Source organism: Macaca fascicularis, chromosome 19 (genome assembly GCF_037993035.2).
Source record: "Macaca fascicularis isolate 582-1 chromosome 19, T2T-MFA8v1.1".
NCBI classification, from domain to species: domain Eukaryota; kingdom Metazoa; phylum Chordata; class Mammalia; order Primates; family Cercopithecidae; genus Macaca; species Macaca fascicularis.
In genome coordinates, this window is record NC_088393.1 from 37,696,610 (window position 1) to 37,723,081 (window position 26,472).

At 49.5% G+C, this 26,472-nt stretch overlaps 1 protein-coding gene across 48 annotated transcripts in view; it reads left to right on the forward strand.

The window, feature by feature from the left end:
• Positions 1 to 26,472, forward strand: part of ZNF536 (zinc finger protein 536) — a 489,005-nt gene that overhangs the window by 215,988 nt on the left and 246,545 nt on the right. For all 48 annotated transcript variants that reach the window (XM_065536304.1, XM_065536316.2, XM_065536303.1 and 45 more), the window contains one exon: positions 4,645 to 6,816. In XM_065536304.1, the coding sequence (XP_065392376.1) occupies positions 4,647 to 6,816 (2,170 nt within the window). In that variant the 5' untranslated portion in view covers positions 4,645 to 4,646. The remainder of the gene's footprint in view (positions 1 to 4,644; positions 6,817 to 26,472) is intronic.

The following is a 26,472-nucleotide window of genomic DNA, read 5'->3' on the forward strand; positions in this document are numbered from 1 at the left end:
CTTCCTCCAGGCCCGTGAGCTCTTATGTCTGCAGTTGGATTCAATCTTTTAACAGTAGGATTAATGATGCCTTAGTTTCCCAGTGTAGGCATTTGTATACATTTCTAGAGGGCTACCAGGTAGGGACTCCCCACCCTTCCTTCAACACAGACATACTTAATGTGCTTACACACACACAGAAACACACAGACACACACACACACACACACACACACCATCAGACACCAAAGCTGAGATGGTTTCTCTTTTCCCCAGCTTTGCATTCAGCCTCAAAGGGACCTTTCATTGCTCCCCTGTTACTTGTGGACACTCACTCACACTGGCCTCTTAGATCCACAGGCCCTCGAGGGCAGGTACATGGAAGGCCCCTGGCAAATACTGACTGAATGGCTAAGGTAAGGAATAAATGCATTCTGGATGAGTGAAGTGTCAAGGCTGGAGAAATTGGGGCTGACCCAGGTTTTGCGAGTCCCAGGCCGGGCCTGGGGCCAGCTTGTCCTGCCTCGGCTGTTTTGGCGCAGAGACAGCACACCAATTACCCCATACTCTTTCCAGGAACTCGTGCTTCCCTTTCTTGCTCTAAGTCGAGCAGCAGGCGTCAGTTACGACTGCCCCATTGCAGCGGCCTCAGCTGCACCTGCTTGAGGAATCACAGAGGATTCTGAGCTGACTATCGTGGTCCTGCTTCCCAGTAAGGCTCCGTGTAAGCTTCTCCCAGGCTTATTCAAGGGCTGGGGACCAATATACTGGAAGCGTCTCCTGGGGAGCTGGCCAGCTCCTCTGAAACCCTGGGGTCTCTCATGGGCAGTGACGGTCAGTTAAGTTCTAAAGGGAACCATTGCTTTGTCTCCTAGTATTCAGCAATTGGGCCATCAGGAGTGGTCCAAGCCTGGGGTGATCACCATGGACACCTAGACTGGGAAAGTTGGGGGTGTAGACTCCCTTCCCTCCCCTCCCCTTCCCTCCCCTTCTCTTCCCTTCCCTTCCTTTTTTCTGTTTTTCGTCTTTTTAGACAGAGTCTCGCTCTGTTGCCCAGGCTGGGGTGCAATGGCGTGATCTCAGCTCACTGCAAGCTCCGCCTCCCGGGTTCCAGTGATTCTCCTGCCTCAGCCTCCCAAGTAGCTGGGATTACAGATGCCCACCACAACCCCCAGCTAAATTTTGTATTTTTAGTAGAGACGAAGTTTCAACATGTTGGTCAGGCTGATCGCAAACTCCTGACTTCAAGTGATCCACCCACCTTGGTCTCCTAAAGTGCTGGGATTACAGGCATGAGCCACCATGGCTGGCCAGGGGTGGCTTTCCCTTGGTGGTTTCTGAACCTTCAGCTTCTCAGTGGTAGCGAGAGACCCTTCCAACTCTGTCCGATTCTGATTGTAGGTGCTCTTGGACTTGTGCAGAGGCTGAGGTTAGGTCACATGACTGATTGTAGGTGCTCTTGGATTTGTAGGAAGGTTGAGGTTAGGGCACATGACTGATTTTAGGTGCTCTGGACTTGTGCAAAGGCTGAGGTTAGGTCACATAAGGTTGAGGTTAGAGTCTCTATTCACTCATTCATCCATTCACTTGGGACATACCGAACCTAAGGGAAGCCAGCTCTGCATGAGGACCCAAGGCTTCATCCTTGACCAAGACAGATATACCCTCTGCCTTCACGGGAATGAAGCATGTCTGTAAAAGGATCAATGACAAAATGTTGCCCCCATGGTAAATGCTACGAAGAAGAAAGTAAAGTTTTGGGACAGAGAGAGGCTGGGGTGTCAGCCTCAGACAGGGTGGGCACAGAGGGCTTTTGTGAGAAAGGATGTGTGAGCTCAGACCCACATGAATAAGAACAGAGCCAACTATTAAAAGAACCAGGGCAACATGCATGTTCTAGAACATTCTATCCTCAGCTGACAATCTAGCAAAGGCATTTAAAGACCTTAAAGAGGTTACAAAGCTTTGTTAACTCCAGCCAGGATGGATGGATGGATAGATAGATAGATAGATAGATAGATAGATAGATAGATAGATTTATTTGAACAAAATAAAAGAATTCCATACTCAAACCAAACCTGAAAACTCCCACGTTCCTTAGTTGATGACTTGTATAGCATGAATCGTGGTGGTGTTGGGGGACATGGTCTTCAACACCATGCCCCTCATCCAAGCTGATTTGCAGTCTTGCCGCATTCCACATTCAGCCTTCTCTCCCTCCTGCTGAATTGGCGTCAGCTCATCAGCGGCAACCTGAAAATAGCCTGTCTTCCTGGATTCATGTCTTCTGAGCTGGCCAACTGGGTAGCCTTTGGAAGTGGGCCAGCCCTGTTGGCCTTAGACTTTCCAAACTTCCACGGAGCTGTTGGGTAGAATTCTGAGCAATCCCGTGTGGCTTCAGGGTCATGATCCCTGTTGGCTCAGAAGAGGAGCCAGTGCAGCTGTATGGGGCTTGAAGGTGGAGAGAGGGTGCCAGACAGGGCCCTGGGGCCACCAGTCTCTGCCTGGAGCCTCCAGCAACCTCTGTACACTGTGCCTGCTCCTCCCTGCTGGATAGTGGGTGTCATGAGTCCTGGGGCTGGTAGGTCTTGTCCACCACCATGTCTCCAGTGGCAAGGCTAGGGACTGGCACATGGAAGGATCTCGGTAAGTTTGTTGAATGAATGCAGCAACCTCCATGGGATATTAGCTTTTTTCTGACCAACCTCCAAAATGGGCCTGTGTGTTTTAAGAAAATTTGAGTGTAGACTGACCCCAGAAACAAAAAGGAAAGATAACAAGCTGGAAGCCTTCTACTATGGCAAGTGCCCATGCACCTTTACGTGTGTCTTCACGCTTTGCACAGTTGTGTATATCTTTCATTCGTGGACACAGTTGGCCCAGCACCACCACTGTAATCCCTCGGCTGCCTGGAAATAAACATTCATGGCTCTTTCTTCCCTTCCCTTGCAAGATAGACTCACCACCCTACTCCTCTTGCCAAGGAAGTCAGATCTCCCATTGGAGACCCTCCATGCCACACAGTCTCCTGTTGGGAGGCCCAGCAAGCAGCAGACCCTGCCGAGCCTGCCTGTGCTTCCTCCACAGTTGAGCTCTGCCCCCACAGGTCCCCCTGGTTAATCACTTAGCCCAGAAATCAGTCCTGGCTGGGGTTAAGCACAGCTCCTGGACCACCTAGCTGCCCAACACATCTAAACAATGGGATGCAAGAGGAGAGGTGTGTGCAAAGATGATTCCAATGGCAGGAAACAAATTTGGAGTCCTTCAGGTGGAAGACATAGCTGGAAATGGAAGGACCCCAGGCAGGGGTTCATTGCCTTGCAAAATTGAGCTCCCCATATGCTCCAATGTGGAAGGGGCTGTTTCCTCTGCGCCCCCGGAACCATCTGGTTTTAGCCATTCTGCACAGGCTGGAGAGGGGGCAGAGAGGACTATTAAAGACAATTATGCAGACCAGCTTTGAACGATAGTGTTTAACAAACAACTTTGAGTTCTAATTTTCTGCAAAACACATACTGCAGGTACAATTTGTACTCATTATTGTATATTGGGAAAGTTATTAAAAACACTCAAACTTGGTTGAGACTTCCTATGGCATCATCCCTGGATTTTAATGGGTTTTTATCTAGTTCTATAAAAGATCTCTTTAAACCCAATCGAAGTCCCTGCTTTGGATATCTTGCCACTGAAGAATGGGAAGAGTCCCATTATAAGGTATCAGTGTTTCCTTTGACCCAAATTTGAACAACTTCAACAATCTGCTAAGATTCCGTCAGGAGATAATTTATACTTCTTTTGATGGGCACAGTTACCAAATGACAAAATAACAGTGTTTCGTAACATAAGGGTTAAATCTTAATCTCTGAGGTTTGCAAAGCCGCTACTCGCAGTCTCCTTAAAATTTAATATACCTCGTTAATGCTTCCTTGCAAACACTGAAGGATTTTTATGATTATAATCATGTGTTACAGCACCTAGTACTGTTTCTAAGCAGCATACTAATCAGCTTAATGAGATATTACTGCACTTTTTGTTGACTAAAGCAAAATCCCTTTTATTGTTCTAAAGCCTGTCCTTTACTTTATTTTTTCCCAAAACATTATCTTGTTTTATTATGTACCAGTAAATATCATGCCATTGGTTTTTTTTTTTTTTTTTTTTTTTTGCCAAATCATAAAATGATCTCTTTCATCTCAGACTGGTGAATGTATTGAATGTAGTAAACGGAAACAGAAGTTCCAAGTGGGTTTATTTGGTCTTATGGGAAAAGTCATTCTGCTCTCAGGCAAACTTTGGACTGAACCAACAGGTACAGGTGCGACAATGGGGCAATGGAGAAAAAGTTTCACACGTAGACCCTTGATTTGTTATTAGGTGTTGAAAGTGGTAAAACATTAATAATTTAAAGGTGAATGAATAATTGCAGTCTGTAAATAGAAAATACAAGGAAGACGATCTGTCGCCAAAACAAATTGGAGGAGCAATGCCATATTGCATAATTGGCATTTAATAATTCATTTTTTTATTATTGTTTTTGACTAGAATTCCTTAGCATGATTATGTGTAGGTAAGGCATGAAATGCAAATTCCCTGCCCGCCAATGCTATTGATTCATGGCGCCATAGCCGCACCTGGCACGGATCTGAACTCTGCCTCTCTTTTCAGGGATGGAAGAAGCGAGCCTGTGCCTTGGAGTGTCTTCGGCGGAGCCGGAAGCTGAGCCCCACCTGAGCGGCCCCGTCCTCAACGGCCAGTATGCCATGAGTCAGAAGCTGCACCAGATCACCTCCCAGCTCAGCCATGCCTTCCCTGAGCTCCATCCCCGGCCCAACCCCGAGGAGAAGCCCCCCGCATCCCTGGAGGAGAAAGCCCACGTGCCCATGAGCGGCCAGCCCATGGGCAGTCAGATGGCGCTCCTGGCCAACCAGCTGGGCCGGGAGGTGGACACCAGCCTCAACGGGAGGGTGGACCTGCAGCAGTTCCTCAACGGGCAGAACCTGGGTATCATGTCCCAGATGAGCGACATCGAGGACGACGCCCGCAAGAACCGCAAGTACCCGTGCCCGCTCTGTGGCAAGCGCTTCCGCTTCAACAGCATCCTCTCCCTGCACATGCGTACGCACACGGGCGAGAAGCCCTTCAAGTGTCCGTACTGCGACCACAGGGCGGCGCAGAAGGGGAACCTCAAGATCCACCTGCGGACCCACAAGCTGGGCAACCTGGGCAAGGGGCGCGGGCGCGTGCGCGAGGAGAACCGCCTGCTGCACGAGCTGGAGGAGCGCGCCATCCTGCGGGACAAGCAGCTGAAGGGCAGCCTGCTGCAGCCGCGGCCCGACCTGAAGCCTCCGCCGCACGCCCAGCAGGCCCCGCTGGCCGCCTGCACCCTGGCCCTGCCCGCCAACCATAGCGTGCCCGATGTGGCCCATCCGGTGCCCTCGCCCAAGCCGGCCAGCGTGCAAGAGGATGCGGTGGCCCCGGCGGCGGGCTTCCGCTGTACCTTCTGCAAGGGCAAATTCAAGAAGCGCGAGGAGCTGGACCGCCACATCCGCATCCTGCACAAGCCCTACAAGTGCACGCTGTGCGACTTCGCGGCTTCGCAGGAAGAGGAGCTCATCAGCCACGTGGAGAAGGCACACATCACCGCCGAGTCGGCCCAGGGCCAGGGCCCCAATGGCGGTGGGGAACAGTCGGCCAACGAATTCCGCTGCGAGGTGTGCGGCCAGGTGTTCAGCCAGGCGTGGTTCCTCAAGGGCCACATGCGCAAGCACAAAGACTCCTTTGAGCACTGCTGCCAGATCTGCGGCCGGCGCTTCAAGGAGCCCTGGTTCCTCAAGAACCACATGAAGGTCCACCTCAACAAACTGTCGGTGAAGAACAAGTCCCCCAGCGACCCCGAGGTGCCTGTGCCCATGGGCGGCATGTCCCAGGAGGCCCACGCTAACCTGTACTCCAGGTACCTCTCCTGCCTGCAGAGCGGCTTCATGGCCCCGGACAAAGCCGGCCTGAGCGAGCCCAGCCAGCTCTATGGCAAGGGCGAACTGCCCATGAAGGAGAAGGAAGCGTTAGGGAAGCTGCTGTCTCCCATCTCCAGCATGGCCCACGGCGTCCCGGAGGGGGACAAGCACTCCCTCCTGGGATGCCTCAACCTCGTGCCGCCGCTGAAATCCAGCTGCATCGAGCGGCTGCAGGCGGCTGCCAAGGCTGCGGAGATGGACCCCGTGAACAGCTACCAGGCTTGGCAGCTCATGGCCAGGGGCATGGCCATGGAACATGGCTTCTTGTCTAAAGAGCATCCGCTGCAGCGCAACCACGAAGACACTTTGGCAAACGCCGGGGTTCTGTTTGATAAGGAGAAGCGGGAGTACGTGTTAGTGGGAGCAGATGGCTCCAAGCAGAAAATGCCTGCTGATTTGGTTCACAGCACTAAAGTGGGCAGCCAGAGAGACCTGCCAAGTAAGCTCGACCCTTTAGAAAGCAGTCGGGATTTTTTGTCACACGGGCTGAACCAGACGCTCGAGTATAACCTGCAGGGTCCTGGGAACATGAAGGAGAAGCCCACCGAGTGCCCCGACTGCGGCCGGGTGTTCCGCACCTACCACCAGGTGGTCGTGCACTCCCGTGTCCACAAGCGGGACCGCAAGGGTGAGGAGGACGGGCTGCATGTGGGCCTGGATGAGCGGCGTGGCTCGGGTAGTGACCAGGAGTCTCAGTCGGTGAGCCGCTCCACCACGCCGGGCTCCTCCAATGTCACCGAGGAGAGCGGGGTCGGAGGCGGCCTCTCCCAGACCGGGAGTGCCCAGGAGGACAGCCCGCACCCCTCCTCGCCGTCCTCCTCAGGTAGGTTAGCGGGGAGGTGGGGAGAAGCAGCTTGCACAGCAGCCCTGCCCAGGGCTGCCTGGTTCTGCTCCCAGGCCTCCAGTCAGTTCCAAGGCCAGTGGGTCTTGATCGAGGACATGGGTGTGTTGAACACTGGGCCATGCCTTTCTTTCCCTCCCTGACTGGAGGGAAAGGGCAGTCCTTTCACCTCTTAGGCCTTCCCTTGAGCACTGGCTACCAAGAAAGTAGGTTGAGGTCAGGCACGGTGGCTCATGCCTGTAATCTCAGCACTTTGGGCCACCGAGGCAGGTGGATCACTTGAGGTCAGGGCTTTGAGGCCAGCCTGGCCAACATGGAGAAACCCCATCTCTACTAAAAGTCCAAAAATTAGGCAAACGTGATGGTGCATGCCTGTAATCCTAGCTATTCAGGAGGCTAAGGCAGGAGAATCGCTTGAGCCTGGGAGGCGGAGGCTGCAGTGAGCCAAGATCACACCACAGCACTCCAGTCTGAGTGACAGAGTGAGACACTGTCTAAAAAAAAAAAAAAAAAGAGAGAAAGAAGAAAGTTGCCAGGCGGTACATTTTTCAGTGGACATAATCTACCTTTTTCTTGCAATTGTCCAACCCCATTTCATGGCCTGACACTGTCGGCTATCATCTCGTCTCTGGAACTCAGGAGCTGGCATTCTGCTCTATCCCTGGGTGTGAATGTGTAAGTTCCAAACTTCACCGTCTTTCTCTCCTGCTTGGCGTAGTCCCATAATTCTCTTACGCAGCCACCGCAGTCTCCCTCCCTAAGCCAAACCTATCTTCTGGCCCCTTCCAAAATTACGACATGGCTCACCTGCCAGATCTGAGTGACCTAAAGAGCCCCACCACTTTCCTCTGATGGTTTGGAAAAGTACAGGCATTTGAAACACAGACGCATGACTGTTATGTCTTAAATTGTACTGTGTTACACGGGCGATACAGCTTTGGGGTCTAAAATAGCAAAGCAGAAAATCTGTCATCAAACTGTCTGTGAAATGATGAAGCTTCTTGGCCCAGTTAAAAAAAAACAAACCTAAAACAACAACAACAGCAACAACAACAAAAACACGCTAGCCTCAGATGGCTAAATTAAAATCACCACCTAACAGCGGGTAAGGTGTTGCCTTCATCCATATTTCCAAAGCCCCTTACTAATGGGTAGTAAATTGAAAGTTATATCTTTAGCCCTTTATAAAGAAAGCACCTCGCTAATACTGTAATCATTCTGCAGCCTAACAACAGAGGAAATCATGCCATAACAAATACCCTGTTACTAATGGCAACATTGATTTCTGCAATCAGCCATTAAGTCTAGAAAATGAAAGACAGTTTGAGGCACCTCGAGGCACTGCCTTGCCCACTGTTAAAGACGTAGCAGCACACTGTTGAGGGTCATTTTTAAAAAGTTTTTTCTTCTTTCTTGATCCCACCCTCACTCCTTGGTTTAGATACCTATTTCGATCTTGGAGGCAATTCACGGCTGCACTTATTAAGTAGATGCCAGTTTTAGCTTTGCTGTTACAGTCATACTCTTCTTCTAGGACAAAATTAGTATTAAAATAAAGTGGGACTCTGCCGGCTTATTACAAACCAGTAAAGAATTGTTAAGACACATAAATCTGGTCTGCACATTCCAGAGATTCCGATAGCACTTAATGCCGCTGCTTAAATACCCATGAAACACACTGTCTACTCCTGGAGTCCTAGACTTGTTTGGGATTTATTACTGATGAGACGCTTAGGAAGTGTCTAACCAGCAGCATGAGTGCCATGGAGGCGTGAGGTCACACTACCTGGAGCGATTGCCACAAGGAACACACTAAGATTCGAGGGAAGGGTTTCCACCATGTAAACATAAATCCCTACACGAGAGGCAGCCAAGTGCCCAGGTGTCCCAATGTCAGGAGGAACTCTTTCTGGTCTCCTAGGATGAGGTCTCCTCTTCTGGCATGTGTCATCTCTGATTTTGAATTGGGACCTTTACAGGACAGGATGCAGACAGCAAACTGTTTCCCCTAAGGTTTTAGAGTGACGTGGAGTTAACATTGACAGATTTCCATCCCTTTCTCAGACCTGAAATGTAAGGTTCTCGGCAGAATATTCCGACACCAAATGTTCAGCTTCATTAATGACGAGTTTACCGTGTTTTTCTCACCTTCTGGCCAAGTGATAGCCCTCATGCTATTCCCATCTCTGTTGCTTGCCCATCTCTCAGTGCTCGGTTGAAAAAACCCATTTTGCTTAAAAAGAACCAACCGTGCTCATGACTCAAAAGAGAATTATACTTGAGTTGTGGTTATCTTCTCACTTTTATTTCCCCTCATTGAAGTATTTTACAATTGTGAATACTGATTCTTTCATTTCTGGTTGACTTCTTTGTTTTCTTCATATTCAAATTAGACCCTTTCATAATTTTCTGACTAAGTAGGAGAATTGAGGTCATACCAATATGCAACCCGAATCAGCTGTGCGTCTGGGGCATTCAGGTTTCCCTGGGATTTAGGACTCTTAACCAAATCTGGTTAGTCCTCCCTCTTATTTCCAACAAGTTTGACTTGTATAAAAGTGCGATTAAAATAAGCATTTAAATAAAAATCTGGGTACAATGGGTATTTTATTATTACCTGTTAAAGAGAAACCTGCAAGGTGAAGGAGAGAGAAAAAAAATCTTTAAGCCCTTAAGTAAAGAAAGAAGTACTTATTAAGGCTTCTATTAAGAAATAACTGCAAAACACGGTTTTACAAATTTCTCAGACTGCATAACAATGTCGCAAAACTTAATTTGCATCACTTGATTCTTTTTTTTGTTGAAAACTGGGTCAGTAGGGCCTGAGAAACTATTTTTTCAGATCTTAACCAATGAATTCTTCTTTATAAATCGCTGCTCTTAACATGATAGTAGTTCTGAATTCATCATAAAAAAACCTTTTTACAGAGCCTCTTAGAACAGATCTCTAGAAGAAGGCTTACAATGAGTGGCAGAGACGTCCTTTGTTATCTGATGTAATTCTTTGCAAAGAAGGATTGGGAACGGAGTGGCTGTTTAAAAATGTCTTGCTCAGACCGAGACGAAGAAGGGGTCAAGTTTGCAATCAAACAGTTATTGCCGAGATGGGCGACTGTCACTGGCTAGGCTAATGTGGGATGCAGCTGTTTGTTATGTGAGCAAAAGAATGTTTGAATCAGTGAACATGTGAAAATGATTCCAGTGAACCAGAAAATGTGTTTGTTCTTTGGCTCTCCAAACTGCTGAGAACCAAGCTTAAGATCAACTGCGAAAACTAGGACCTTTGACAAATTGAGAGGTCATATTTTCTAGCAGAAAATGGACAAAACTAGTCACACAGATCACTTCCCCATCTTCCCCCTTTGTTTTATTTTTGTTGTGTTGTTGTTTATTTGACTTACCAGTAATTTCACACCGTGGTCAATGTCATTCCTGCCTCCGTGTACAATGCAAAGAGAAACTATTTGGAAAGCAGCAGCTTATAAATTTTACTCTTTTATGACATTTAGAAAGCGGGGTGGCTGTTTCGATACCTCCTCGTTTCTGGCTTGCATGCAGACACTCTTATGGCATTAATCTTTGCATCTTTCTCTAAAACCTCCTCTAAGGCTGAGCTCGAATCCTAGCTTTGCTCTGAGTCAGAAAATGACCAAAGTTCTGTTTCTTCAGATTTTGCTTTGGAAATCACACTCAGAATAATTAAAATTTAATGTACTAAGAAACGATACTGTTCATTATATCCAACAGGGCAGTTACCTTCCGAATTCCCTGTAATTTTGGAGTGGGGATAATTGAAGTGTTGATGGTGGGAAGGGGGTAATTGAATGCATTGACCCTCTGTTCATTAAATAAAGTCGGCTAAGTTACAGGATCAATGGAAAGCCAGGGAGAGATGCAAAGATGAAAATATCGTTAACCCCTACTACTTCTCGTATAATATTTTGAGATGGACAAGGATTATTTGGTCAGCTGGGCTAAAAGCCTTGCGAGGTCTTCTTTTGTTGTTAGAGCTGCATTCCTGAAATGCTGGGTCTCCATCCCATTGACCACAGCATCAAAGGCCTTTATCTGGGGCGCTCTCGCATTTACATGGGGTGTATAGTGATATGATAGATTTTCTTTCTTTTCCACCTCTTTTTCTCATGTGGCTCCCCCTCCCTGCCCCCATTCACGATAACCAGTGCCTGCTCCATACACAAACAAATCCAGGCACCCAAAAGAAGAAAAAGAAAAAAAATTTGAGTTTGAGGATTAAGATCTTCATTTTTTTTTTTTTTTGCTTGTGCATTCCAATTGTTCTTAAAATATTTGGCAATGTCAATTAGTAACTGAGCAGAGTTAGCTGATGAACACAATTTTCCAGTAGACTGAGCACCCTATTGTTGCCGAGCGAACAGCAGATTTCTGAGGTCATTATCATTCGCTGGTTGCTTGGCCCAGCTGCTTCCTGCTGCAAAAGCCAAACTTTATACCGGAGCTCGGGGAGGCTGCAGCAACAGGGGGCTGGAAGGGGGGAGAGGGGAGCTGGCTGCAGAGCCGAAGACAGTCATTATCAGCAGAGGAAACAGAAAGTAAAAGTTTCCAGGCAATTCCAGGAAAACTGCCGGAGCAGGCTTCTTCCTCCTGTTCCATTCCAACCACCTTTCACCTCTAGGCAGGGAATTAAAAAGGACTTGGGGAGACCCCCCTGAGCATGGTGGCAACTAATCTCTTTGCAGAGTGGAACTTTGGAAAACAATAATCCCATTTATAAATAATACTTAAAAATTTTTTAGCCCAGGCTCAAGCATGTGAGTGATGCCCTCTTAGGTAGACTCCTTCATTGTTTTATTTATATATATATATATATATATATATATATATATATATATATATATGTCATTTTAAAAATGATATTAGGAACTTGAAATTAGTCAACTTGGGGATGACAAATAGGCAACATTATTTAATTTTCCAGAGGGACCTTATGAACAGATTATAGTCTGAGATTCCTTTTAAAATCACATTTAGCCTTAAATGTTCCCCCTCCCCCTTCCCCTGTTCCCTGCTTCCTTATTTTTCTGCCCCCACCCCACCCCAACTCCAGCCTCCCTTCCCCACCTCCTAATTTGGGAGCTGGTTCAGTGAGATGAAAAGCTGCACTTTTTTTAAAGCTCAGCTGTGAAAGCCGAGCGCCATATGCAGCCCTTCCGTCCCTGCCGTGGAAGCGTGTGCAGGCGGCCGCCGTGTTTGCGGAGATTTACGGAGGCTCGGCTCGTGTGTGCCGAAGCTGTGCCCAGGCGGACGCCAGCCAAGGCCCGTCCCCTGAGCTGAGAGCCGAGAGCTGAGGTGGCCGCCCGCCTAGACGAATAAGCCGGCTGGTCAGGTGTCTCCTGGGGAATGTCAGATGGGGCACAGGGTCAGAGGTCCCCGTGTCCTCCCCTGGCGGCCACCTTTCTGCTGGGGCCCCAGGGTGGTCTGTCCACTCGGGACACCCTTCTCATGCCGGGATCGCCGTTGCTCTCAGATGCTGGTTCATGTGCGGCTGTCGCATCGTGCTCCTCCTTCCCTGGGAGCCGGATGCCTACCAGCAGTTTCTTTTTGTAAATTTCCCATTCACTTGGGGAACTTGTATCATCTTGTGTTTAGAAGCGATGGTTTGGGATCAACCAGTAACACTTCGGGGCTTTTACCATCTTTCTGACCCCTTTATATGGAGCCATAAATCCCACTTCTCTGGGGCTGCTTGATGCCACTCCACCGTCACTTGGCATTTCAGAAAGAGGGTGCTTGCACAGGCTCTGCAAGTCTTCAAATTGGGAGTGTAACATCAGAGATGTGCGACATAAAATCCCAGAGGCAGAGCACCCTCTCTGGGTTTTGCTTGCGAGGGATTAGATTCCAGGCCGGGGGGTCACTCAAATGTGTTTCTCTGGAGGCCTCACTTGGCCCATCTGCGGGATGGACACCGCGTTGCCTGAGCTGCCCTTCTGTTTCCAGCACTCCTGCCCGCTGAGCTTCTGAGGAGCTCCATGATGCTTTCCTCCCTACACATGTTAGCGCAAGGGACGGAAACACTCGTTTAAACCTAAATTTAATGGAAATAAGGAAAACATAGATGAGCTAAGGACAGGTTACAATGAGGCAAGGAATTAAGCAGTCAATTTTCAAAACAGAGCTTGAAGCATTAGCTGCGTGATTTCCATTAACTTGAATGGGAGGTTCCAGGCTCAGGACTTGACCACCACCTTGGATGTGTTGGGGTGGGAGTCAGTCATTTGCGTTGCAAACAGCCACAGTGGACACTCTGATTGATGGTTTGGCCAAAACCAGGTATCACGAGCTTCCAGGGTCTGACTCTTACCCACTCACATGCTTACCGTGCACTCAGGTAGCTGGGAAATGATGCCCACCGTGTTATGTAACCTGCCATGGGCCACTTCTGCAGAGCTGGGGCAGCCTCTGCATAGAGAGCAGATTGGGGTCCTTGTGGTTGCCCAGATCCCTTCACTGCCAGGTTGCTTATCTTTCCAATTCCTTCTCTGGTTTGAATCTTTGTGTCCTGCTCATAGGAAATGTGTTCCCAGGAAGGGTAAGGTAAGACTTTCTTCCTCTACACCTGAGCGCATTTCCCAGGTCTGCCCCTTCTCCCCAAGAAGTTTCTGGCAGGGAGCTGTGATGTTTCAAAGGGGTGGGTACAGGGCTGTCTTCAACAAGGCCCCTGTTACAGTGGCCTCGAAATTCCACTGGGTTCTAGAGAGAGATCGTGGGGATACTTGGCGATCTAGAGATGGAGACAGTGAATTTCATGGGGAAAAACTGTGCAGGGAGCATTTGGAAGCCTTTTGAGCCCGGGAAGTCAGGGGAGTGAGTAGTTAACCCCTTTACCCGTAGAGCTGTTTTGGAGCATTGATGGCAGGGGTGGAGAAACACCTGCAGAGATCAGGAGATTGGATTTGTGCACACTTCCCAAATCTGTGATGACTGGGCTGGAACCTTTGCCATCTGTGACCCTTGGGCCTGTTTGCTGCCCTTCTGGGTGTCTCACCTCCCTTCGCCTTCCTCTCCTCTGTCGGCATCTGATGGGCACATCTCTCCACCCTTGTTGATGGTGCTGGCATGTGGAGGAAGGAGGCGGGGGCTGAGCGAGGCTTGCAAATGCAGAGGAAAGGGACTCTCCAAGAGGGGTGTATGGTGTTGGGGGGGTGGGCAGGTGGTGGGGGGACTCTGATCTCCCCAGGAAGTGAGCGTCGCTGCAGCTGAGAGCGGCCATGGGTCCCCCTTGCCTTTTCCTGGCAGGATGGGGCGATGGCAACATTTACTTAAGCTGTGGAGTCTGGCACTGCCGCAGCCAGGCGCCATCTGGAAAGCCCTTTTCAGAAAGCTGTGCCCCCCTCCCCACTCCCAAAAGGAACTTAGGGGAACAGGACTTGGGCAGAGCTATGGGACTTGTTTCTTGGGCAGAACCTGCTCATTAAGGCACCTGAGCTGGGCTGGGGTCCCCTGGGAGCCAGGTAGCTAAGAAAGGTCTACATCGGGGTGCATGTGGGCTCTTTGCTCTCTGTGGGGCCTCTCGGTTCATCCTCAAGCCAGGTTGGGTTTAGGTTTACCAGGGCTGTATTTCCATCTATTTGTTTTTGTTGCATTTTGCATACTGTCTTCACCTAAGTCCTTGCATATTGTGAGTATGATGGGGTGGCGCCAGCCGGGATTGGTCAGTGACTGCACCTTCCCGGTAATAGCAGGGCTGATTAGCAGAATATAAGAAATGAGTGCTGTGCCTCTGAAATGTGCCTGCGAGACAGGATCTAGAATTCAGCGGCTCAGCTTGCAACAAACAGGGCCAAACTAAGCACAGAGATTTGCCACCATCCTTTCCCTGAGCCACATCTTCAAAAAAGACCACAGAGTCCCAAAACAATGCATGTCTGAACAAACATCATCTTCAGCTACCTGATGGGTGGGCCTGGGCAAAATGGGGGCCGTGCCGAAAGCAAGGGCAGCGGTCCAGGCAGAATTCATTTGCCTCCTGTTCCCACCACCCCCAAGAGAAAGTTGTCCAGGGCTTAGCTTCTTGTGGGACCCATCTCTTTGTTGCTGTGAGCCTTGGGGTTTTTGTGTGACATGTGGCATGTGTCTGGGAGAAGCGAGAGGCACAGCACAAGCTGACTCCTTGGCTTGGCTGCCCACCACGCCACATGGGAGGCCGGCCCTCCCATTAGCGGTGCCCAGCCAGGAGGCTGCCTCCAATGTGGGCATGAGGATGGGCTTGGCTTTAACACCTCCTCACTTGCTTCCAAAGATCGGGGTCATTTTCCAGCTTTTCTTGCAAGCAGTGTCTACCTTTGGGGAACCTTTCAGTTTTACTCTGTGCCATGGGGCCCAGGACATTTCACAGAGAAATCAGTTCTTTCCCTTACAGAGGCAACTTGTAGGACTAGACTTTTGGCCAAAGCTAGGTTCTTTTCTTTTGTTTGACCTCAGTTCCAAAACCATTTGATGCACGATGAAACAGGTTCGCGCCACAGTGCTCTCTTCTCCTCATTAAAGTAATGTCCAGAAACTCTTAGCACGGTGGTTGTCATCGTGGTTTTTGGACACTCTCAGTTGTCCTCAATCATCTTGAGAGGCATTTTGGAACAGGTCCAACATGTTAACGTTGAGTTCAACATGAAGTGTGTGCAGTGGTGGTTTTCTTGAAGACACAAGACAGATACATGCTTCTCTTTATTGCTAAATGTGTATGTATTTTAGATTTGTTGCTAAAATATGTTTTTATTTTCATTTCATTTCATTTTTTAAAAATTCAGTAATTTGCCCTGAAAAATTGGAGTGATCCCTCAGCAAAGCTGCTGTGTGGCATCATAATCCCTGTTGAGGGAGAAGGCTTGGCAATATTCATGTCCGTCCCTGACTGGGGCCAGACTCCTCAGAAATGTCCTGATTAGTGACCTTCAAAACCTTTCCACTTGGGGCCGGGCACAGTGGCTCACTCCTGTAATCCCAATACTTTGGGAGGCTGAGGCAGGTGGATCACCTGAAGTCAGGAGTTCGAGACCAGCCTGGCCAACATGGCGAAACCTCGTCTCTACTAAAAATGTAAAAATTAGCCTGGCATTGTGGTGGGTGCCTGTAATGCCAGCTATTCGGGAGGCTGAGGCAGGAGAGTCGCTTGAATCTGGGAGGTGGAGTTTGCAGTGAGCTGAGATTGTGCCATTGCACTCCAGCCTGGGCAACAGGAGCGAAACTCCGTCTCAAAAACAAACAAACAAACAAATAAACAAAACCTTTCCACTTGGTCTCCTCCACGAGTCCCGTTCACTGACTTTATGATGCTGTTGTTGTTCAATGACTTCATTATTCTTTTTTTCTTACTATAAAGTAATTCTCGTTCATCTTGGACTTTTAAGAGATACAGATAAATAAAAAATAAAAAAATTAAATATGTATGCCTATCACCACTCAGGAATAATCACTGTGAACTTTTATTTTTGCTAAACTAGTAAATATTTTGTTATTGATGCATAGTTTACGTATAGATTTTCGGGTAAATGTGCTAATTTGATACATTCATATAATGTATAAAGATGGTATCAGGGTAATTGGGACGTTCATCACCTTAAATATTTATCTTGGCTGGACCCAGAGGCTCATGCCTGTATTCCAACACTTTGGGAGGCCGAGGTGGGCAGATCACTTGAACCCAGCACTGGGCAATATAGCAAAACCCTGTCTCTATAAAAAACACAAAAATTAGCCAGGGTATTATTAGCACACGCCTGTAGTCCCAGCTACAGCTACTTGGCAGGGTGAGGTGAGAGGATTCCTTAGGCCCAAGAGGTGGAGGTTGCAGTGAGCTGAGATCATGTCGCTGCACTCCAGCCTGGGCAGCAGAGCAAAAACCTGTCTCAAAAAATATTATCTTTTGTCTATTCTAGACACATTTGAATTATTCTCTTTTGGCTATATTGAAATGTACAATAGATTATTGTTAACTCTAGTCACCCTACTGATCTATCAAACTCTAGGTGAATATTTTTAATTTATACTTTTCCAGTCCTTTTTATGCAACTAAAAATGTAGTTAGCAAAAAAGTACATACTTCTGTGTAAGTTCTTACTGAAATGTATGTCATATTTTTTTCTTGTCATTGAACATTTCACACCAGGATCAGCAAAGTTTTCCTATAAAGAACCAGCTACTGAGTATTTTTGGCTTTAGGGGCCACGTGGGTTCTGTAGTAAACATTCAGTTCTTTCATAAATAAGAGTGTGATGGTATTTCAATAAAACTTTATTTACAAAAATTGGCAATGGTCCAGATTTGGCCCCTGGGCTGTTGCTTGCAGATTCCTGTCCTAATAGTAATAGTTATACTTTTTTTTCCCCAGGCTTTACACAAGTAATATGCACATGGAGGAAATACTAGAAATATGGGGAATCCAAGAAAAGCTCTACATCTATAAAATGGTTTAGCCAGTCTCTGATTCGCGAACACAGGACTTGTTTCCTTTTTTTTGGCCTAAGAAGCAACCTCTGAGGTGTACATTTCTGCAGCGTTTGTGACCCCATTGATCATTCTGTTCTTCTGCACTGTTATTTCCTTAGGTGAGTCACCTCACAGTAGAGTCTCCGGTTGCAGGCTGGCGAGCCCGAGGCTGCAGAGTTAAACCACCCACTGTGTGCTGCGGCTCTAGACTGTTTTACGCTGGTGTTTGCACCATGAGAAAATCCCCTTCTAAGATTGTACTGAAGCCTGTCTCCCTGAAGCTAGGTAGTTTCCTATCGCCAAGCCACTCTGTGACTTATTTGTTCATTCATAAATACACTTACTTGTTTATTCAATCATTAATTCACTTCTTTATTCATTGAAGGATGAAATGCTTATTAAGTGGGTTCTGAACACTGAGCAAGGCATCAGGTACTGGAGATGCAAAGATGAGTAGAGGCCGGGAGTGGTGGCTCACGCCTGTAATCCCAGCATTTTGGGAAGCCAAGGTGGGCAGATCACTTGAGGTCAGGAGTTCGAGACCAGCCTGGCCAACATGGCAAAACCCCATCTCTACTAAAAATACAAAGACTAGCCAAGTGTGGTGGTGGTCGCCTGTAATCCCAGCTACTAGGGAGGCTGAGGCAGGAGAATTTGCTTGAATCCGGGAGGCGGAGGTTGTGATGAGCTGCAATAGCACCACTGTACTCTAGCCTAGGCAACAGAGTGAGACTTCATCTCAAAAACAAAAAACAAAAAACAAAAAAACCATGAATAGAGATGCATCTCAGCATCTGGAAGCCCACAGTTTCTAGGTGCTAGACAGGTAATTCACAGAGTAAGATAGACACATGGGAGGGTTTACCCTGGGGCCTGTGGGAGCACCTTGGTACCCACATTTGTTCTCAAAGGACCTGAAAGGGCAAGGAACCACTTCAGTTAGCTCAATAACTTCTTTGGCAAGGAGTAACTCTTTCCTTCTGTAGAATCAGGCCAATCCTGGTGACTTCCTGGAGGAAGCAGACAAGTCTCTTTCAGCCACTGTGGCTGGCTGCCGTCCTTTCCCTGACTGGGAGCCACAGTCTAAGTAAATGCCTCGTCACATCCAGAAGAGGCCCTGGGAGAAGAGTCCAGCAGGTGCTTCCCAGGAAGGCATCCCAGGCTAGGAAGGGAGGGAGAGAGGGCTGGAGCAGGACGGGAGCTGCTGAGGCTGGGTGAAAGCTTTATTGCACCCCACACACCACATGGGGGACCTTCCCGAGGGAGAGTACTCTGGGGGACATAGGACAGCTCTTCACACCAGAAAGTGAGAGGCAGGCTCCTGGCTCCAGCTCATGGCCCCCTGACCATGCTGTCCTTGGAGGCAGTGGCTCATGAATGGAGGAAGGCACATCAGGTAGTCCGGGGTGTGAGGCTCCTCCTGGGACCCTGCAGCTGGAGCGTGCAGAAAACCTGTGAGGCCCCCTACTGGCGGGGCGGTCTCAGGTTTTATCCATTTCCCTGTCTGCCTTAGGAACGGTCCATACCTGCCCCACAGGGGCTCTGGGTGAATGGGAGGGCTGCACCCCCAGTATGTCAGGACGTCCATCTGCAGCCTGCAGCAGAGGATTGCAGGCACTTGTGGATACGGCCGCTCTTCTTTTTGGGTGGTGGGATGTGAACTGAACGCAGACTTGCTATGAGAATGGGTGGAAATGACTTCTAGTCAATTGCCCTTTATTTTCTCATGAAACAAAACATCATATGCTTAGATATTCAGCCAGAGACAAGCATATTTTCTCACGTTAAAGAAAAGGCTGAGGGCGGAACGTCCCCACTTCACTTCGGAGCCTGGCCCCACACACATTTTCGGGGCCATGCATTTAGTCATCCTGCTGGACTATTTAGGCAGCTGGCTTTCCTTGTCTGGGCTTTGGCTTTTTCCTCCACATCGTGGGAATTTACGTGGGGAAGTATACAAGATTCTGAGACACCTCTCAGCTTCCATTTCTCCTGCGTCTTTCATTGTTTCCCTGCACCTTTCTCTCCTCTCCCTTCCTAAATGTTTCCATGGCCCGAGGGTGACTTTAAAGGGTCTTATCTGCTGTTCCTTGAGTAGAGAATTAGTGTTCCTAGGGTCCAAGGATTTCCTCGATTTCCTGCTGACTTTTGCATCCAAACTTCATCGTGTGGTCTCTGAGGGACCCACATGCCTGGTGAGGGGCTGGGGAGACTCTCTTCTATCTCATTTCCCAAGCGCCCCCTTCCACCTCCCATCTCTCCTGAATGCCATAGAGGTGGAGTCTTGCAGCTGGAGGGGCGCTGCCAGGGTCCCTGCTTCACCCAGCATGACTGTGAGTAGGGTAGCTGTGGCCGAGGGCTCTGGTGCTGGCCCTCAGGAGCTGTGTGGTCCAGCAAGGGCTCCTCACCCTCTCTGTGCCTTGGTTTCCTCCATGTAGACATGAGGACAATGGTAGTGTTTGCCTCTCTTTATAAAGCTGTTAGTGAAGACTCCAGTGCTCGATAGACGTTGTCTGTTATGAGGTTTATTTCTGCGCTCCACAATACAAACACAAACAGGTGAAAATGGGCAACTCGGCCAGGGGAGTGGTTGTGTTTTCATTTTTACTATTTTAATTTTGTTTTTTACCCCATTGAATGTTAATTTCATTTGGGTACGTCTTCCTTCCTTCCTTCCTTCCTTCCTTCCTTCCTTCCTTCCTTCCTTCTTTTCTTTTCTCTTCTCTTCTCTTCTCTTCTCTTCTCTTCTCTTCTCTTTTCTTTTCTTTTCTTTTCTTTTCTTTTCTTTTCTTTTTTGATAGAATCTCTCCCTGTCGCCCAGGCTGGAGAGCAGTGGCTCCATCTTGGCTCACTTCAACCTCTGCTTTCCGGGTTCAAGTGATTCTCCCACTTCAGACTCCCGAGTAGCCGGGACTACAGGTGCATCCCATCAAGCCTGGCTAATTTTTGTATTTTTAGTGAGACAGGGTTTTACCATGTTGGCCAGGCTGTTCTCAAACTCCTGACCTCAAGTGACCCACCCGTCTCGGCCTCCCAAAGTGCTGGGATTACAGGCCTGAGCCACTGCACCTGGCCTGCAGAGTGGTTGTTGAGAGCTGTGCAGCACACAGGGTTGGCCTCACTGGTTTGTTTCATTGAATCTGGTAGTCATTTGTCTAAGTCCCTGGTGCGATGGTGGGACCAGTTGTTTGCATCACGCTCTCTTCGCTGGAGGTCGATTAGGGTGCCCTTGTTGAGCAGTCACTGATGCTGTCCCAGGCAGGCAGCTTTTCTTCTCTGTGTGGAGTGAATTCAAGATGGTTTAGTTCCTGCCCAACCTGCCCCACCCATTGTGTTGCCACAGTGAGTCTCAATTCAAACCGACTTTAACTACAACTATAACCACAGAGGAGCAGTGATTCATGGAACTGGAAGTTCTGGACTCTAAGTGAGGTGGAGTTAGCAGCTCAAATGGCATCCCCATGGACTTTCCTTATAGTAGCCAAAGGGCTGCCACAGCTCACATCTCACATCCCCCTGCCACCAAACAGAGGAGCACTTTTTTTCTGGAGGCTTAGCAATGATCTTCTTGCATCCTACTAGGTGTTTTTGTATTATTATGCCCATTCCTGAACCAGTCACTACTGCCAGAGGAATGGGGTGTACCACTTGGTTCATGGCAAGCAGGTTAGTCCTTGGGGGAGTGGGAAAGAGAGAATGCTAGCTCATCTGTCCCATGGCCAAATGTGACAGAGAGAAACTTTCTCACAGAGATTCAGATGGAGGAAGAGGCATGGAGCTTGGGCAACTAAATGGTGTCTGAAATGTCACCACTCCGAGATTCTTCCAGTAGCAGAGGCACTGGCTCTCCTGCTCAGGACACCTGAGGAGGCGTCCCGGCATCCTTGAGCAAGGGGGTTTGGAGTCTGCACCTGGTGACGAGGTTCTGTCCCTCCCCTTCCCCCGTCCCGGAGATATGACTGTGTTACATAGGACAGCGAGTTCTTTGGTCACTTTCTCCAGGAGTCCATTCCTGCCTGTTCTCTTCTTTTTTGGTAATACTGAGTCTCATCTCAGCCCAGAGTGACAATGGACACCAACAAAGCCAAATGACATGTCCTTCCATGTGGCCACGGTGTGTGCATGGCTGTGTCCTCGTCATGTTAGTGGAGAAAGGGGTGGCACCCAAGAGGAAGGGAAGGTGGGATTCCCTGCTCTTGAGGAGAAGCGGGTCTGTCTTTGGGAATGGCACACACGTAAAAGAGAGTTGGGAGGCCACAGAGAAACAGTGGTTAGCTCAGGGATTGCGGCTTAGGGTGCAGGGCCTGGGACGTCCTCTCAAGCACAGGGGAACAGCCTGGTCATCTTCCTTGCGCCTCCTTCTCTTTCCTTGCCGCCTCCCCAGGTAGAAACAAGATGCCTTCCCCCAGATCTGTATTTGTCCTCACTCTGAAGGACACGGTAGGATATAAGACTGCAGGGTCAGGCCGTGTGGGTGCATCGGAGGAGTTGGGCATAGGGTAAGCCCAGGCCCCTGGCATGGGCTCCCATTTCCCTGCTGCCCAGGAGTGTTTCACAGAAGGTGTCACTGGGAATCTGCCCTCCCGGGGATTCCTGGAGGTCTGGAGGGGACAGCGTATCCACGGATGTGTAAACTGAGGCATGGAGAGGTTGGATTGAGTTATAAGGCTAGAAACGGCAGAGGGCAGAGCTGGCATTTGAACCCACCTCTGTGTGACCTCTTGCTTTTTAACTCCACCTTTGGGCCAGGCTGGGAGTTGTGTAAATGCAGCAGAAGGCAGAATGCAGCTTACCAGCAAACCCAGCTCCTGGTAGGACAGGCTACAGGGAGGTCAGAGGTCCCCACTTCCCTCTCTTTGCTTCTCGATGGGAGTCATCCCCACATCCCTTCAGAGAAAGGAGCAGGGAAGGAGGATAGCCCAGCACTTACTCCCTTGGCTGATGTCTGATGGGACCCCCCTGAGCCCCACGCTTAGGCTTGAGATGACCCCCTGAGATCCGTGGTTGTGAATATCCCTGAGCCCCTGCTCAAGGTCACACATGTTCCCCTAGTGTCTAAGACAGGGAGGAGAAAAGGGGACGAGGCCCACTGAGGCCACAGAGGCACGGCCTGGTGGATAGGCTAGCACAACCCGACTTGGGTTGCCCGGCTCTCCGCCAGTGTGAGCTTGCTCCCGTCTCAGTTCCCCGGTCCCTTATGACACTATGATGCTTCGTGAGTGTCCTTTACATGCTGTAGCCTGCAGCTCCGTGTGGGGAGGTGGCCTGGGCGTGTGACTGGTGGGAGAAGAGGCCTGCAGGTAGAGGAACATTGCTGGCACCGCCGGTGCTGTCTCGTGCATGAGCTTGCAGACTCCATCCAGAAGTCAGATCTCTGCCCCCACCCCTTCTCCAGAAGAGGAGAGACTCCCTCACCAGTAGACGAAGAGAAAGAGAAGGAGGAGATCTCTAATCCTCCTGCCTGGTCAGGGCCGTCCATGGAGGTGCGAATTAGGAGGGTCGGATGATTGTCTGGGAGGGCCTCCAGAGGAGGGGCGGCTGAGGGTTTTGTTGTTGTGGGCACGCAGGGCTGGAGCAAGCAGCCACTTCGCACTGGCCACATGCAGCAGGAAGCTTGGGGCTGGCACGAGGCCCTGGCCGCACCTAAGATGCTCTCAGGGAAGGGGCCCAGGTCTCAGTAGAGGGGTTGAGTCTGCTGTGATGGATGGGAGGAGGCCAGCAGGTTCTTTCCTTGTGGTGTGTGTGTGTGTGTGTGTGTGTGTGTGTGTTGAATGCGTGTTGTGCATGTGGGGATATGGATATATTGGTGGGTGTGCTTGTGCTGCCTTGGGATGGTGATGCTGTATGTATATCTGCATATTACCTTAATCTTTCAGGTGTAGGTGGCTGCAGGTGCATGTGTCCCTCTCTGCCTGTGTTGTGTTTAAGTATGTGTTGGTGTGTATGTCTTGGGCTATGGCTGTCTTGGTATGAGAGAGGATGTGCCTGTGCAGAGTGTGTGTATTAATGCGTGCACAGGTGACAGTGGCTTGGGATGTGAATGTTAGTATGTGTTTGTGGGTATTGGAAAGTGTTAGATGTGGCACTTGGGTGTGCAATTATGTTGCTGTGTTGGCACGGGATGGGTGTGTGTTGTGTGGATAAGGATGTGTGTGTTGGGATCTGTGTATCTGTATGCATTTGCCTGTGTTGGAATGGGATGGGTGTGTGTTTTGTGGATAAGGATGTGTGTGTTGGGATGCGTGTATCCGTGTGCATTTGCCTGTGTTGGAATGGGATGGGTGTGTGTTGTATGGATAAGGATGTGTGTATTGGGATGCGTGTATCTGTATTCATTTGCCTGTGTTGGAATGGGATGGGTGTGTATTGTGTGGATAAGGATGTGTGTGTTGGGATGTATGTATCTGCATGCATTTGCCTGTGTTGGCACGCGATGGGTGTGTGTTGTGTGGATAAGGATGTGTGTGTTGCGATGGGTGTATCTGTATGCATTTGTCTGTATTGGCATGGGATAGAGTGTGTTGTGTGGATAAGGATGTGTGTGCTGGGATGCGTGTATCTGTATGCATTTGTCTGTGTTGTCACGGGATGGGTGTGTGTTGTGTGGGTAAGGATGTTTGTGTTGGGATGTGTGTATCTGTATGCCTTTGCCTGTGTTGGAATGGAGTGGGTGTGTGTTGTGTGGATAAGGATGTTTGTGTTGGGATGTGTGTATCCGTATGCCTTTGCCTGTGTTGGAATGGAGTGGGTGTGTGTTGTGTGGATAAGGATGTTTGTATTGGGATGTGTGTATCCGTATGCCTTTACCTGTGTTGGAATGGAGTGGGTGTGTGTTGTGTGGATAAGGATGTGTGTGCTGGGATGCATGTATCTGTGTGCATTTGTCTGTGTTGGCATGGAATGGGTGTGTGTTGTGTGAATAAGGATGTTTGTGTTGAGATGTGTGTATCTGTATGCCTTTGCCTGTGTTGGAATGGAGTGGGTGTGTGTTGTGTGGATAAGGATGTTTGTATTGGGATGTGTGTATCCGTATGCCTTTGCCTGTGTTGGAATGGGATGGGTGTGTGTTGTGTGGATAAGGATGTTTGTGTTGGGATGCGTGTATCTGTATGCCTTTGCCTGTGTTGGCATGGATTGGGGTGCATGTGTGTTGCGTATCATGATGGTTTATTACTACATAGGGTGGATTTGACCTCCCCCAAGGACTATGACCTTCAGCTTTCCTTAGAGGAGGGGTATCTGGGTTCTGAGCTTGCCCTTTCCCCTTTTCCCAGAACCTTCCCTCATCACTAGTGGGGTCTTCCCTCCCTAGTGCTGGCTCAGCCTCAGGTGGAAGATCTGGCTTTTGGGGTGCAAGTTGAGAAATGCAGAAAGTCCTGCCTTCCAGTATACAGCTGTGGCTTCTGCAGCCTCAGGCACCTCCTGGAAGAAGCTGGGACTTGAGGCTTTGGGGTCCCCATTCAGGGAGCCTGTGTTCTGGAGCCCAGCCAGCCTTGTGCCCAGAGGAGGTCTGTGAGCTCCATGAGGCAGGGGTTGTGTTGTCTTCAGCCGTATTTCCATCATGGTCCCTTGCACAGGGTATGGAGCCCAGTAGATGTCAGAGAATGTGGTCAATTTGTACAGAATGAAATGAAATGCCTTCTCCCAGCACAAAAGGCACTGTGCCCAGGAACCAGCTGGGATTTAGTCCTTCCCACCACTCTTCCCATAAGAATTTAAATTCACAGCACAGGTCTTGCCACTGTAGACTTTTGGTGGGGGTTATTGTGAGCTGGGCAGGTCACCAGGTGCATGAGGGAGCGTGGGGGCTGAGATGGGGCACAGGCATGGCAGTGTGGCTCGGGGACCAAACCTCATGGGTGATGTGTTCAGTTTGCTGTCAGCATCCTCGGGACCCCCTCTCCGGGACAGTAGTGACCTTGGCTCCATGTCCAACTTCTCCCTGGGTGATTATTCTCCTTCATGAGCCTAAGAGGCGGCTCTAGGAGTAGCTGTTTCCTCTCTTGCCTCACCAACAGAGTAGCTGCCTCACCCACTCGTGCCTGTTGGAAGCCAGGATGTGGGTAGAGACTTCAACTGTGGACACCGCGTCTCAGGTCTGCAGGGTGTTTAGGGCCTAGGCCCTGTAGCCAGCACCTGCAAAGTGATCACACCGCTGCTTACAGGTTTAGCTGGCCAAGTTCTATGGGCATGATGGAGGATTGGGGGTGCAGGCCTGGGGCGATGGGGGTAGAAGTGAGCCTGACTGAGTGCACCACAAGGCAGGGATTTCAGAAAGGCACCCACACATTCTGCAGCCAACTGGGGGTGTCGACCAGAGTCTGGGGACCAGACGGCACTGGGCCCTCGAGGGATCAAGGTCAATAGGCTTTTCTTGACCTCTGCGTGCACATAACATAGGAATATCTGTTTCCTGAAATTCCAACACATCATCTCCAGCCATTTCATAAGGTCAGAAAGAACAAATTTCAAGGAACAGAAGGTCGTGGGTTAGGGGAGCGATGAATTGGATGGAAATTTTCCTGGAAATCACCAAGACCCCAAGCGACAGCTCTGCCAGCTTCTGCTTGGAAATATGTGCAGCCAGGTGTATTGGGGTCAATGGTCCTTTTTTGGTTAGTGGTTGATGAAACGCTGTCATCTCCAGGAAGTAGGGTCCCATGGGAAGAATGGCACATGGGTCCAGGAGACTCTTCAGGGGAGAGGGAGCCTGAGCACAGGAGAAGGGGCAGAACATGAGTGCCCAGGAGGGAGAGGGCAGAGTGGGGTCCATCAGGGTGGGGCTCCTCCTCCTGTCTGAGCTCCTTACCAGGAAGCACAAGGTTCCGTGGAGGCCTAGAGGGCCCCTTTGATGGCTTTGGCTTTTCGGGGAATTTGGATGGAATGTGCTGGAACCCCCAAGGGATGCAGCACTCTGGAGAAAGGGGACTGCCTGATGAAAACTGGGGCCGTCAGGGTTGGTGGGTGAGCAGCGATGTCAGCCCAGGCATCGGAGTGGTCATTGGAACTATATCGCTTTCATGCTTAGCCTCCCCTTGTGACTTCCCATTCATGATGCATGGAGTTAAATCTGTGGCAGACAAGGCCCCATCACCTCCCACTCTCCCCGGTCTCACTCTGCTGAGGCCCTGCCACCTTCCCTCTATCCTCAGTCCCTGAAGCCAGCCCTGA